The sequence below is a fragment of the Marmota monax genome, unplaced genomic scaffold, assembly GCF_021218885.2.
Source record: "Marmota monax isolate L192 unplaced genomic scaffold, Marmota_monax_Labrador192_F-V1.1 WCK01_AAM20220418_F8-fsc00017, whole genome shotgun sequence".
In the NCBI taxonomy this organism is placed as follows: domain Eukaryota; kingdom Metazoa; phylum Chordata; class Mammalia; order Rodentia; family Sciuridae; genus Marmota; species Marmota monax.
In genome coordinates this window covers 6,004,263-6,017,525 of record NW_026695241.1, presented here as the reverse complement: position 1 = coordinate 6,017,525, position 13,263 = coordinate 6,004,263, and the positions used below count along the sequence as shown (strand labels likewise).

General features: G+C 45.3%; 1 protein-coding gene across 8 annotated transcripts in view; it reads right to left on the bottom strand.

The window, feature by feature from the left end:
• Positions 1–13,263, bottom strand: part of Ttc7b (tetratricopeptide repeat domain 7B) — a 242,201-nt gene that overhangs the window by 162,058 nt on the left and 66,880 nt on the right. For 7 of the 8 annotated variants that reach the window (XM_046440663.2, XM_046440664.2, XM_046440662.2 and 4 more), the window contains one exon: positions 1,492–1,613. The exons of the other annotated variant lie outside the window; for it this stretch is intronic. In XM_046440663.2, the coding sequence (XP_046296619.1) occupies positions 1,492–1,613 (122 nt within the window). The remainder of the gene's footprint in view (positions 1–1,491; positions 1,614–13,263) is intronic. 8 annotated transcript variants of the gene reach the window in all.

The window sequence follows — 13,263 nt, the reverse complement described above, 5'->3', positions numbered from 1 at the left end:
CTGGGGGCAGCCAACCTTTCAGGGACTGAGGTCAGAGCCCAACAGTCCTGCTTCTTCCTCTCCAAGGAATAGGCTTCAAAGATGAAAAATAACTTATCTGGACCAAACTGATCAATCTCACAGAAAGCATTTTCAGTAGAAGGTATTGGTTCAGCCCCCCTGGGAGCCCACAGGGGACTGATTCCTGTGGGTTTCCGTATCAATACATCCACACAGGTTAGAGGGGAGCAAGGGTTGGGGGTTCCTCTGTGACAACCACCATTTTTTGTAAAATGGGAGAAGAAACAGATCATTAGAATGATATTCCATGTTCCCTCCCTTCCCCCTCTCTTTACAACAGACAACAGCATCTTAGTCTAGAGGGCATGCGCCATTACTCAGAGATCTCAGGCAACAGCAGATGAGATCAAACTTGAAAGCATATTTGTGCCAAAGCCATCAAGCCACTGCAAACTTCGGGGTGTTGATCCTGACCTTTTGTGGTCTTTGCTGAGCTGAACCCGTGGCCTTTGGAGCAAAGCAGGCCTTTCCTCCCAGACAGTTAAATAGGATTTGGAAAACAGGCATTTATTCTCAACAGATGCAAATGGATGGTCGCAGCGCTGGCTGCCAGGCAGATGGAATCCAACTGCTGTGATCTACACCCCAAGGTTTGAAGCTCTAAAAATGAAGAGACAGCAGCTCTGCTGTTCATTTTTCCAGAAGCTGGGACTTGTGTCCCCTCTGCCAATTAAAACACTACTGGACTACTGCTCCTAGAGGAAGGGGTCCAGCTCCCAGGGGCCTCCCATGCAAAGCTGGAGGAGCTGCAGAGGAACAGATACCTACTGTTGGTCTCCATGCACATCTATCCTGCAGCACAATGTCAAAACAAGGGACAACTGAAGAGATGTGGAACAGAATCAGCATGTTTCTCACAACAGCAACACACCAGGAAAACAGACATGAATGCATTAGAGAGCCCCCTCCCACATGTGCTCCTCAACCCATTCCAAAAGCAGCTCAAGTAGAATGGAGAACGCGCGTTCTTACAGACACACCCACCTGCACAAACCCTGCCTAGGATGTGGCAAATACGATCCTCTGAGCTTATCAGTCATTGAAAGGGGATGCTTTTGTGTGCCTGAGTTTCCAGTTTGTTAAGTTTTTCCTTGACAACATGGGGAGGCCTGTGCAGTGCCTCTCGCAAGGAGGAAGGGCACCAAAACTTGGCCCCATGAGACCCACCCGCCTGGGTTTGGTTTCCCAACCTGTGGCTCAGTCAATAAATGCCCTCCTTCTTCTCTTACCCCTCCTTCAAATTTCATGGGAAAGCAAGAGGGCCAGGTGGAGAGGAGACAACAAGAAGAGCCAGAGCTCGTTCTTTTTAAAAAATATTCCAATTGTAGTTCATATTTAAAATTACTTCATTATAGTAACTAAACTGAAGACAGCAGTAAAAGTCTATTATCCTTATTTAGGATGTGGATTGAAAAAATGAAGAACGCTTACCCATTTTTGAAATAGAGGACATGGGCTCTCTGAAGTCCTGTTTCTAGGAAAAAACCTAGTTCTTGATCGTGGGGAGCAGGGCCGGGCTTAGGACTTCTGTTTTGGATATTAGTAAGTATTACCTAGAAGGGGAGAAAATGGGAAACTAATCAGATGCACATCCACACCTGCGTCCTACACACCCCGGTCCAGTGCACGGCTCGGCTTACAAACCCAACCTCCTTCCCTGGGATCAACATAGGGGTGCGGTGCAAAAGTGCAAGCATCAGGAGAGCAGAGAATGGCTTCCACGGGATAGGGAGCAGCTGGCAACCCAGTGGCCCTCACGGCCCTCCTGGCACTGAGAGCTGAGGCAGGAGGGGCACTGCTGAGTGGACAGTGCTGGGAGAAGCATTAGAGGTGGAACACTGCTGAATGCCAGCATGCTAACAGGTAGGCTGAGTAACACGGACGCAGGTCCCAGCAAAGGGCACAAAGACATCGTCCACCAACGGCTAAGGTCACCACACAGTTCCAGCACGGCATGAGCCCAAGGAGCTCCAACGAACAGTCTAATAAAGCATTTCTCAAAGAAAAACCTACTTGTGGCCATATAAAAACCAAATAAGGGTGCAAACATACTGCCTGCATTTGCTGGAGTCAGCAGGACTTTAAAAGACCCAGTTGTTAGCCAGACCCCAAATATGAAAGAGGTCTTAAAATTATTCTCCAAATGGAGCTGAAGCAATTTTCTGGTTCTCTAACCTGCAAGCTTTGGGGAAAGAAAAGTAGAAGGCAACAGTGGATGCGGCACTGAGGAGTAAATCCAGGTGGTCTACCCTTGCAACCACACCACATTGCAACATCTTATCAAAGGCCCTGCTCCTTCCGCCTTGGTGCTTGACTCAGCACTGCTCACCCGTGTTCCTCCCCTCTAGGACTCACACCTCCTCCACTCCACTGCAGGGTTCTCCTCCATACATGCGCACAGTGTTGGAGATGCGCAGGGCATCATCTTTTCCTTTCTCTCTTAAGAACCTCTTGAAGTGACCTCTACCATGCCTAAGAGCTTCAAAAATCAGCAGTATGCTGCCAAGTCCCAAATTTAACCTCTAGTCCAGATCTCTCTGCATTTCAAACTCAGATAATAGCTGACTATATCACTTGGAAATCCAACACTGAAACTTTCAAAATGAAAATAATTTTGTAAAAAAAAGAGATCATGTTATATATACACCAGCTCTAAATTTAACATTACATTTAATTTAGTTAAATTTGAGAGAAGAAACTGAAGTGTAACCATAATCATTCAACTTCAGAAAAATGTTTTTATTCCTGTAGTTAATTAAAAGTCTCTCTACAGTTAAAAATATATATTCTGTTTATGATGTGTATGTATATGTACACACATACAGAGTAGAACACTATTTTTACCTACATGTTTCACCTTTATACAGTGTCTATCAGCACATGATACTGATGGAGAAATTAATACATTCATATTTTCTACTTTGCCTTTTCCTGTAGTCCTACATTTTTATCACATTACCAGTTTTATATTTCAGCCTCCCATATTGGTTATATTACTATTTTTATATTGCCATAAAAATATGCATGCCATAAATATGTGGGGGTGTTGTTTTCTTTTCAAAGAATACTAATTGGGGGGTATTTTTTTGTTTTTTGCAGTTTTGAGACTAAATCAGGATCTTGCTTGTGCCCAGCAAGCACTCTACCCACTAAGCCTCCCCAAGTCCCGTGCACTGTCTTGATAACTGGGGTATTTAAAGGCCAGGAAGTAGGAGTCATTCAAATTTTTGAACGAGCTTGTCAGTTTTTGCAAAAGGGCAACTCACATTTTCAGAGGGATTGGGTTGAATTTGTAGATCAATTTGGACAGTGTAACTATTTTAATAAATAAGATATTTCAATGCATGCACATTTACCTAGGTCTTCCTTAATTTCTTTAAACAATGTCTTTTACTTTTTAATGTACATTTTAATATGTTAAATTTATTCCCATGAATTTTATCATTTTGATGCCATTAAAAGTGGAATTGTTTTCTTAATTTTCTTTTTGGATTATTCATTGCTAGTGCACAGAAACACGTGATTTTGATATTTGATGCTGAATCCTAACCTTGCTAAACTTGCTGATTAGTTCTAGTAGCTTTTTGTGTGTGTGTGTGGCGGCGGCGGGGGGGGGGGGGGGCCTTCGGATTTTCTATATACAAAATCATGTCATCTTCCTTTCCAGTCAGGATGCCCTTTATTACTTTTTCTTGCCTAACAGCACTGTTTAGAATGCCTATTTCAATATTTAGCAGAAGTGACTAGCAAGAAATCCTATCCTGTACATGGAAAGCAACCAGTCTTTCACCATTAAATACATACATTATTAGATGTGGGCTTTTTTTTTTTTTTAATAAATGCCCCATATCAGGTTGAGTAAGTTCCCTCCTATTTCTAGTTTGTTTGGCATTTTTGTTTTTAAATCATGAAAGGGTTTTAGATTTTATCAAATGCTTTCTCTGGATCTGTCAAGTTGATCATGTGATTTCTTTCTTTACATATTGATATGCTGAATCACATTAATTATTGGATGTTAAACCACCTTTCCTTCCTAAATCTCTCTGGGTTATGATATATAATATTTTTACAGATGCTCCTATATTTAATTCCAATAAACACATACTCAGTTGAAAACATCATAGGTTGGAAATGCATTTTATACAACTGACCTGTTGAACATCATGACACAGCCTAGTCGACTGTAAAGATGCTCAGAGCACAGAAGAATCAACAGCTGGGCAAACTCATGTAACACAAGCCTATTTTATGATAAAATGTTGAATGACTCATGCAATTCATTGAATGCTTGTGTCAGAAAACAGTACGCTGTGCATAGGTGTACGTCTAGATCAGAACACCACTCACCACAGCTGCCCCGCATGGGGGGAAAGTATCAGGCTGCTTATTATTAGTTTAGGAAAAGATCAAAATTCAATATTCAAAGTACAGTTTCTAATAAGCATGTATTGCTTTCCCACCACTGTAACGTTGAAAGTCTAAATGTTATAGTTGACACCATTTGTGTACATCACATGATTCAATTTACTTGTGTTTTGCTGAAAGACAGTGGAATGAGATGGACACCATTACCCTAAGTACATGTATGAAGACATGAATGGTGTGAATATACTTTGTATATAACCAGAAAAAATAAATACACAAAAAAGAAAGTTTTTGCATCTATATTCAGAGATACTGGTTTCATAAAATGAGTTAGGAAGTGTTTTCTTTTTATGTTCTGGGAATCTGTGTGGTATTGGTATCACTTCTTCCTTAAACACTAGTGGAATTCATCAATGGAGCCAAGAAGACCTATAGTTATCATTATGGGGAGGTTTTTAGCTACAAATTCAATTTTTACAATGAATAGAGGGATATTTAGGGCTACCTATTCCTGCTTGGGTGAGCTTTGGTAGTTTGAATAGTTCAGGGAATTTGCTTATTTTTCTATAAGTGATCAGATTTATTGGCATAACACTGTTCCTAATTTTCCCCTACAACCTTTTGATCTCTGTACAATCTATATAAGTGTCTCATCACTTTTGGGCCTTAGTAATATGTGTTTTCTTTCTTTTATTCTTATTCAGTCTTGTTAGAGATTTATGAGTTTTATTGATCTTTTCAAAAGACCAGTTTGGTCTTTTGAAAGACTAATTTTGCTGATTTCTGGTCTTAATCTTTTAATATTTCCTTCCTTCTGCTTGCTTTGGTTTTAATTTATTCTTCTTTTTCTACTTTCTTGAGTTAGAGGCTTAGATCAACTACACACATTTTTAGGATTATAATGTCTTATTGACAAATTGCCCCCTTTTATTAGGTAATGTCACCCTTTGACTCTTGTAATCGTCTTTATTCCTAAGTAAACATTTTAAGACAGACATTTTAGCATTCTCTTGATTATCATTTGCATGGAACACAGTTTTATTATTTGTCTTCTTATATGTCAATATTTAAAGTGGTTTTCTCAGACATAGTGTATAGCCACATCTTGCTTTTCTGTTCAATCAGAAAATCTATGCCTTTAATTGGAATGCTTAGGCCATTTACATTTAAAACTCATATTAAATGTCTCATTTTAGAAAAACATTTTAATTTTTCTCTTCCAGTCCTTTAGAGGTGCTATAGTTTGGATATGAAGTGTCTCCCAGAGGTACCCTGACATTCAGGTGAAACTTAAAAAACTGGAACGGGGACCCTTGACCCCTCAGAGTGAAGTCCTAGCCACAGCCTTTAAGGGGTACCATAACCGGGATGAGAAGGCCAGAGAGCAAAAAACCCAGATGCTGACACAGGCTCTACGGGGACCGACCCCACAGGCCCCTTCATTTCCGGCCAAATGTCCACCACTCAAGATGGCCCCTGGGCCCTGTTTTAAGTGTGGGACAGAGGAACACTGGGCACAAGAGTGCCCGAATCCCAGGCCACCTACACATCCATGCCCTAAATGCCAATTAAGGGGTCACTGGGCCATGGACTGTCCCGGCCCCCGAAGGGGAGCTGGATCCACCCCAAGCCCAGACCTGGATCTTTTGGGGCTGGCAACGGACAACTGAAGGGGCCTTGGGACTCCCTCCCTGATGACCACCATCAACTTTCAGGAGCCCAGGGTCACTATTATGGTGGATGGACACCCAATTAACTTCCTTTTAGACACAGGGGACACTTACTCAGTCTTGAGGGAGTTTTGGGGACCACTGTTCCACCCTGTTCCCCCATTGTCGGGGTTGGGAAACAAACGATCCTTTGCCTTAAAACCCTCACGCTCTCTTGTAGGTTTCACCACTATCCTTTCTCCCACCAGTTTTTGGTATTGCCCCAATGCCCCATTCCCCTATTGGAAAGGGACATGTCAGCCAAATTCCATGCCTCCATCACACTCCATCCCAGCCTTTCTCTTATCCTCACTCTTGCAGAATCAACCCACATGTCCATAGGCTCCCCTCCTTCTCTCCCTCCAGAGGTAAACCCTCGAGTTTGGGACATTTCCACCCCTTCTCTGGTTCACTGTGTCCCTGTCAGAATTCATCTTAAGGACCCTCAGCATTTCCCTTGTCAACCTCAATACCCTCTTCCAACTTCCACATTCCCTGGGATCTACATCCCCTATCACCCCACCTCTTCAGGAAGGTAGAACGCGGCAACTGCACCCTAAAGGACACCCCCACCAAGCTCCCCCTCGAACCACATCTCCACTGGGTCAAACTTCTCCCAGTCGCCCTGTCTCGCCTTCCAGCACTCCCCAAAGGCCAACTCAAACGTCCCCTTTTGAGGTGATGTATGAACGCCCACCCCTGCCACCTGGGGTGACCCCTTCACCCTGCATCCTTCCAGAACATCTCAGTCATCTCCTTCTTAGATTCATCGAAGACAGATTTGGAAACACCAGGAAACTCGATGACCTGATCCCTCCAGGCCACGCGTCTCTTTCCCCTCAACCCTGGGTGACTGGGAATATTTCTCTCCTCCTCCTGGTGACATGCCTACCCTGACACCTATCTGGAAGGGCCCCTAAGGGTCATCTTATGTACTCCCACCGCTGCCCGCCTATAGGATCCCCAGGCAAACTGGCTTCATGGATTCACATTTCCAGGCTGAAACCGGGCGGCCTCCGACAGGAGGAGCCCAGGCTGACGCCCACCGTCCTCCTCCCACAGACACGTCCGCTGCACGGCCCGAGAGTCCCCTAAAGCTCCACCTCTCACCCGAGGGTCCTTCTCCCTGCCCGAGGAGGACCTTCCTCATCCCGACAAACCCTCCCAACCTCAGGCCCCACTCTAGCCCCCCGCCCAACTCCTGGCGGCCCTCCTGGCCCACCTCCTCACGCCCACCCCGTCTGCTTCTCAGACGCGGTTGCCCTCTCCCTGGACTCCCTGTGTGGGGCCTCTCTACGTGTCACAAGCCCCTGCGGAAGCACAGGCAACACGACTAACCAGACCTTCACCAGCCCTCCCCAGGGGTTTCCAGCTACTGCTCCCCCGGAGGACACCGGTCCCTAGTGAAGGCCCCACCAAGGGCTGAGGGCACTTCGCATCGTGGATGTGGAGCTACACAACGGAAACACGACTGCGAACGTCACTAGCCTGTCACCCGGGGCCAGGCCCACTGGCTCTCGCTGGCCTTTTCTCAGCCAGTCCCTCTCACTGGACCTCCGGCCAGGAGCTCATGTGGCGTCTCCTCCTCCCTCTTCTTCTCTCGGCCTTGGGGTACCTTGGTGTTTTTAGGCTCACATGGGGCGCACCTGGCTCGTGGAGCTCATGGAGGCCCTCCAACCGGACAGCTGGCTGACTCCCCCATTTGCAGGGACAAGGATTGGGTCGAGACTATCCATGACCTATGGCTTCGAGGAGCTTTCATTGATTTCGGCCCCAAGGAAACTCACATCTCCAGCGCCCTGGCCTTCACAGCCATGCTTCCTTGTCCCGCACCCTGGCCATCCCTCCCTTCCTTCACACCCGGTGTCCCTCTCCAGTAGGAAGTAGCCAGACATCTCATCGCCCTGCTCCCAACACAAAAACTAAAAGGAGTAATGACGGGTGTGTGGCAGAGTCCCTGCCAAAGCGAAGTTTCCGTCTTGCGAGAGAGAACATCACGGACTCCCGTACCCTCCCCCTCCTCTCTGAAGAGCGCCAAATTCAAGTTTTGTAGACCAACCCCCGCTGGACACACAGTGTTGGCTCGCTGTTCCTGAGCCATCCTGCCAATCAGCACCCGACCCGTCACCTAGGCAACCCTTCTTAAGCCCAAGCTTGCAAGCTCTCGCTCTCTGCCGTCTTCCTCTCTGCCCTCTTCCTCCTCCTCTCTGCCCTCTTCCTCTCTGCTCTCTGCCCTCTTCCTCTCTTTCTCTCCTTTCTCTTCTCTCTGCCTCCCCTTTTTTCCCCTTTGGGCAGCCCCCAGTAAAATCTCTTGGTTGAATCTCCATCTTGGGTGAGTCACTCGCCTTTCAACGAGCCCCCAGATAAACTTTTCCTCCTTGAATTGTTCTTGTCAGGTCTTTGTTCACAACAGTGACAATGCTGCCTAAAACTGCTGGCGCCAGAGGTTTTTCTGGGTGGTTCTGCTCCACCCCTGGTTTTCCGCGCCCCTGCGTGTGCTGCAGAGGCTGCCTCTCTCCATGCTCACACCCCTTTCCCACAGTACTCGCCATCAGTTATCACTTGGTGCTGCTTTTGTTCTGTGTCTGGTGTGGGGAGGGAAGGTTTCTTGGTTCTTTTGGTCAAGACTTGGTCTCAGGCTGGGCCTGCACACCTGGACCTCAGGGATAGGGCTCATTTTCAAAGGCCTCTCATTGGATATCTCCCTCCTAGCTGCTGGAGTCCCCTCCTAGGACAAAAACCACCAAATATCTACCCCCAGGAAACCTCTGGGCATGATGAGACTCCTAGGAGTTCAGGCTCCATCGCCTTCCCATCTTAAGAAAGGGCACTGCCATCCAACCAGCTGCTCAAGGCAGACACTGAGCCCCAAGCTTTACACCCACTCTCCTTCGCGTCTCATCCATTACCATGTCCCTCCTAGTTCTTTCTCAAATGTGTCTGTGTCTGTCCATTTCTACTGACATCCGCAGCTAAACTACCCGTGCTCACGCTGGGTTTCTGCAGTAGCCTCCTACATGGAGTCTCCTTGTCTTCCCTTGATTCTCTAGTGCTCCTCTGCTATCCAGGGGCAGCCTGAATGACGTTTATGACACTACCTGGATCATGCTATTCTTAGCAAGGTCTTTCTTCTCTCTCAGCTATTGGCTCCACTCTTCCTCAAGGGCTTTTCCTAACCAACCAATGTCAAGTCGGCCTGCCCCTCCCCCAGCATCCTGTTCTGTGTTGTTTTGTTTTACCAGATCATTGTCTCGCTCCCTTCACCAGGCTACAAATCCCCCAGTCAGGGGCCATGCCTATTTAGTTTACTAATGTATACACCCCGGGTTGGCTACAGTGTCTCATGCAGGGTGAGCACTGCATATAGGTGGTAAATGAATGAATGAAGGAATTTTCAAGGCTAATCCTAAATGCAGGAAAAAGGCAATAGGAAAGTAACTGCTGTGTATTAGGCACACAGCTCTCCACTCAAACCCGCTGAGCGCACACCCCATCCACCCTCGCTCAGGGGGAAACTGAGTCTCTTGTCTACTGAGCACATGGGCAGTTGAGTGTTGGAGCTGGTGCCAAATCCCAGATCCCCCCCGACTCCACAGCCCAGTTCCTTCCCCTCCGCCCCATGAGTCTTCTCTTTTCTCATAGAGCAAAGTCCAAAATGTCCGAGGTCAGGGCAGCCAGGATGACATTAGGTTTTGCATGGGCAGAATGGGAGAGTCTTGCGGGGACAGAGGGAACAGCTTAGCTCCAGGTCTATCTAGCCTAAAGCCCCTGCACCTTGAATTGAATCTCTTCCTCACAAAGAGCCCACAACACGGGGTCCTGGATGGGAGCACCGTTTGGCACTGTGAAGCCACACTTGTCCTGTGGATAAACACTTGCTGGGAGAGGGCTGCCGACAAGTGTCCTTAACAGGCACATTCTCCTTTGGCAAAAGCCCATGGGCCAGGAATGAGGAAGCCAACAGCGCCAAAGACTCAGACCAGCAGGCTGGGGCGCCAGGTCTGCTCTGAGGCTCCTCACCATCTGCAGAGCTGTCCAGCTGCCCCATCTCATGGCTGTCTTCATATGGATGGACAGACGGACAGTGGGGATAAGACCTGTACCTCACGTGGTTGTTCTGAATTCCAAAAAGAAACTTAGCAAGTGTATAAACATTATCATCCTTTGTGGAGTCACAGCAGAAGCACCTTCAGATAGAACCAAGATTAGGAAATCTGCCATCACCTTTCTCTCTTAACACTGCTTTAGAGATTCTGGCAAAAAGGCATGAGAGAGATGTAAGAATATATTAGAAAGAAAGAAAACAGCAGCAACAAAAATCATTCCTCTGCCCCAAGCTCATAGTCTTAGAAAAATGAAAAGAATCGGCCCGTTTCTATGGAAGGCTTCAGTAGCATAGTCAATAATCCCATATTGCTGTCCTTATCCACCTTTGAGATTCTGCTCAGCTGTCACCTCTTCCAGGAGCGTCCCTGGACTTCCACACTGGCCCAAGTTTCTTCTCTGGCTTTAGAGTGCCCCAGGGGTTCTTCACTGAAGTCCCCACTCCCACGCAGGCTGTGGCCTACGTCCTGGGGTGGCAGGTTCCCCTGGGCAAGCTCTCTGGCTTATCACACCAGGGCCGCAGGCTCCAGCAGCCCCCAGAACATGGAATGCACTCGAATGATTGTGTGAGTGAATTAAATACCACAGGCTTTCTTGTCTGTGTGAATACAGTGAAAATGACCCTACTCACACAGCAAGGGAAACAGGACAGCTCTAGGAACCGAGCAGACCCATTGACATCTGCAAAACGAAAAGTCTTGACAAAATGACAGAGGGTTGAAGGTGGGAGAAGACTAAATACAGCTTCAAATTAGTGTATGGAGTTAACGAAAATCCAACCCAATCCCGGCAGGAGTTTTCTTTTTTCTTTGTTTTGGTACCAGGGATTGAACTCAGGGCACTCAACCACTGAGCCACATTCCCAGTCCTATTTTGTATTTTATTTGGAGACAGGGTCTCACTGAGTTGCTTAGCACGTCACTTTTGCTGAGGCTGGCTTTGAACTTGTGATTCTCCTGCACCACACCCAACCAACAGGATTTTTTTTTAACTCAACAAAATTCATCATGAAGTATAAAGAGAAAAGAACTTAAAAAACCTAAAAGTTGTAATTACTAATCCTTCAGGTGTTGAACCCACCCTCAAAAAATGCTCATTAAATAAGATTAATAGGACAACACAGGAAGATCAGAAATTACTGCCATATCTAAACTTGTACAAAATATGAAAAGGAAAGAGAAGATGGCATTATAATTTGGAAGCAAATAATTCAGAGTCACATCTAATATCATATACTAAAATAAAGCCCAGATTTAGGACTAAAAATCAATATAGAAAATGATTGAAAATTTTTCAAATCCTTGAGGGGGGGTTATCCCAACATTCAAGCTTTAAAAACAACGTAAAATGTAATAAAAAAGATAATCAGATTCAACTATACATTCAAAATTTATGAGCAATTTTAAAAATTTACTGTTTAGGAAAATATGTAGAACAAACATGATAAGGGCTAACACATTGATGATCTAGTGGATTCAAATTGTAAGGAAACATTGCTTCTAAAACTCGGACACAGCCAGGCGTGGTGGTACACACTTGTAATCCCAACAACTCCGGAGGCTGAGGCAGGAAGATCTCAAGTTTGAGGCAGCCTCAGTAACTTAGTGAGACCCTGCCTCAAAATAAAAAATAAAATATGAGCTGGGGAGATAGCTCAGTATAGCACACCTGGGTTCAATCCCCAGTACCTCTCCCCACAAAAAGAAAGAAACTGGTCACAAAGTATAAGAGACAAAAAAGACTATATCAAGGTTAAAGATAAGTTACCACATGAGCCAGCAATTTCACTCCTGAGAATAGACCCAAGAAAAATGAGAACATGTGTCTATATAACAACTTGCATGTGAATATTTGCAATGACATTATTCATAATAGCCAGAAAGTAAAAATAATTCAAATGCCTATTCAGTGGCAAATGAATAAACACAAGGTAGCAATAAAAGGAAGTACTGATATGTGCCACCACATGGGTGAAACTTGAGAACATTAAGCTGAGCCAAAGAAGCCAGTCACAAAAGATCACATACGTATGATTCCTCTATTGGTATGAAATGTCCAGAATCCAGAAAGCAGCTTAGTATTTGTTTAGGGCTGAGGAGAAAGGGTGGAAATGGGGAGTGACTGTCATGGCACATGTTTCTTTTGGGGATGATGAAAATGCTCTGGAATTCATGACTGGTGATGGTTACACAACCCTGAAGACATATTAAAAACCACAGAGAGCTGGGCACAGTGGTGTGCACCTCTAGTCCCAGCCACTCAGAAGGCTGACGCAGAAGGGTTACTTGAGCCCAAGATTTGAGGTCAGTCTTTTAAACAAAATGAGACCCTATCTGAAGAAAAAAAAATTGTACAGCATACAACTTAAATATTAAGACAAATCATACAATATGTGAATTAGATCTCAATAATGCTATTATTTTAAGAAAGAAAAAAGAAAAAGAAACAGCCAGCAAATATATAAGGAAACATGGATTTCATTAATGATGACAAATGCAAACTAAACTCACAAGGTACTAGTTTCACCTCGCAAACAACTTTTCATCAACTTTCCAAGACTACAAAGCAACGGCTCGTCTCCTTTGCTGCCAACGTCACAGGATGTATGATTTGTCAAAATCAACTGGACACAACAGGTGGTAAGGAAGATGGCAAAACTAGCTCCACTTCCGTGAATTTGTTAGGAAATAACAAAGTAAGGGGAGAAGTGAACTGAGGAAGGCCTGACCCTGGAATTTTAAACAAGGTGGACCCACAACTAGTTAAACACATCTTGAAATACTATATTACCAGGAAAACAATGTGGAGTCTAATGGTATGTGAAAGCCCTTCAGTTATAAGAGCAAAGACTGGCAGCAAGAATTAAAAAATGAAAATAAGTGACTGCTCTTTTCTGGTTTTAGACTTTTCTAACTCATTCTTAGGAGCACTGTGGCCTCCTAGTCCAATCAGTCAAGATGACAGGCTCAAAGTCGGCGGACGGTACCAGGGCAGAGGCAGCAGCCTGGCTGGTGGGTTTCTGGAG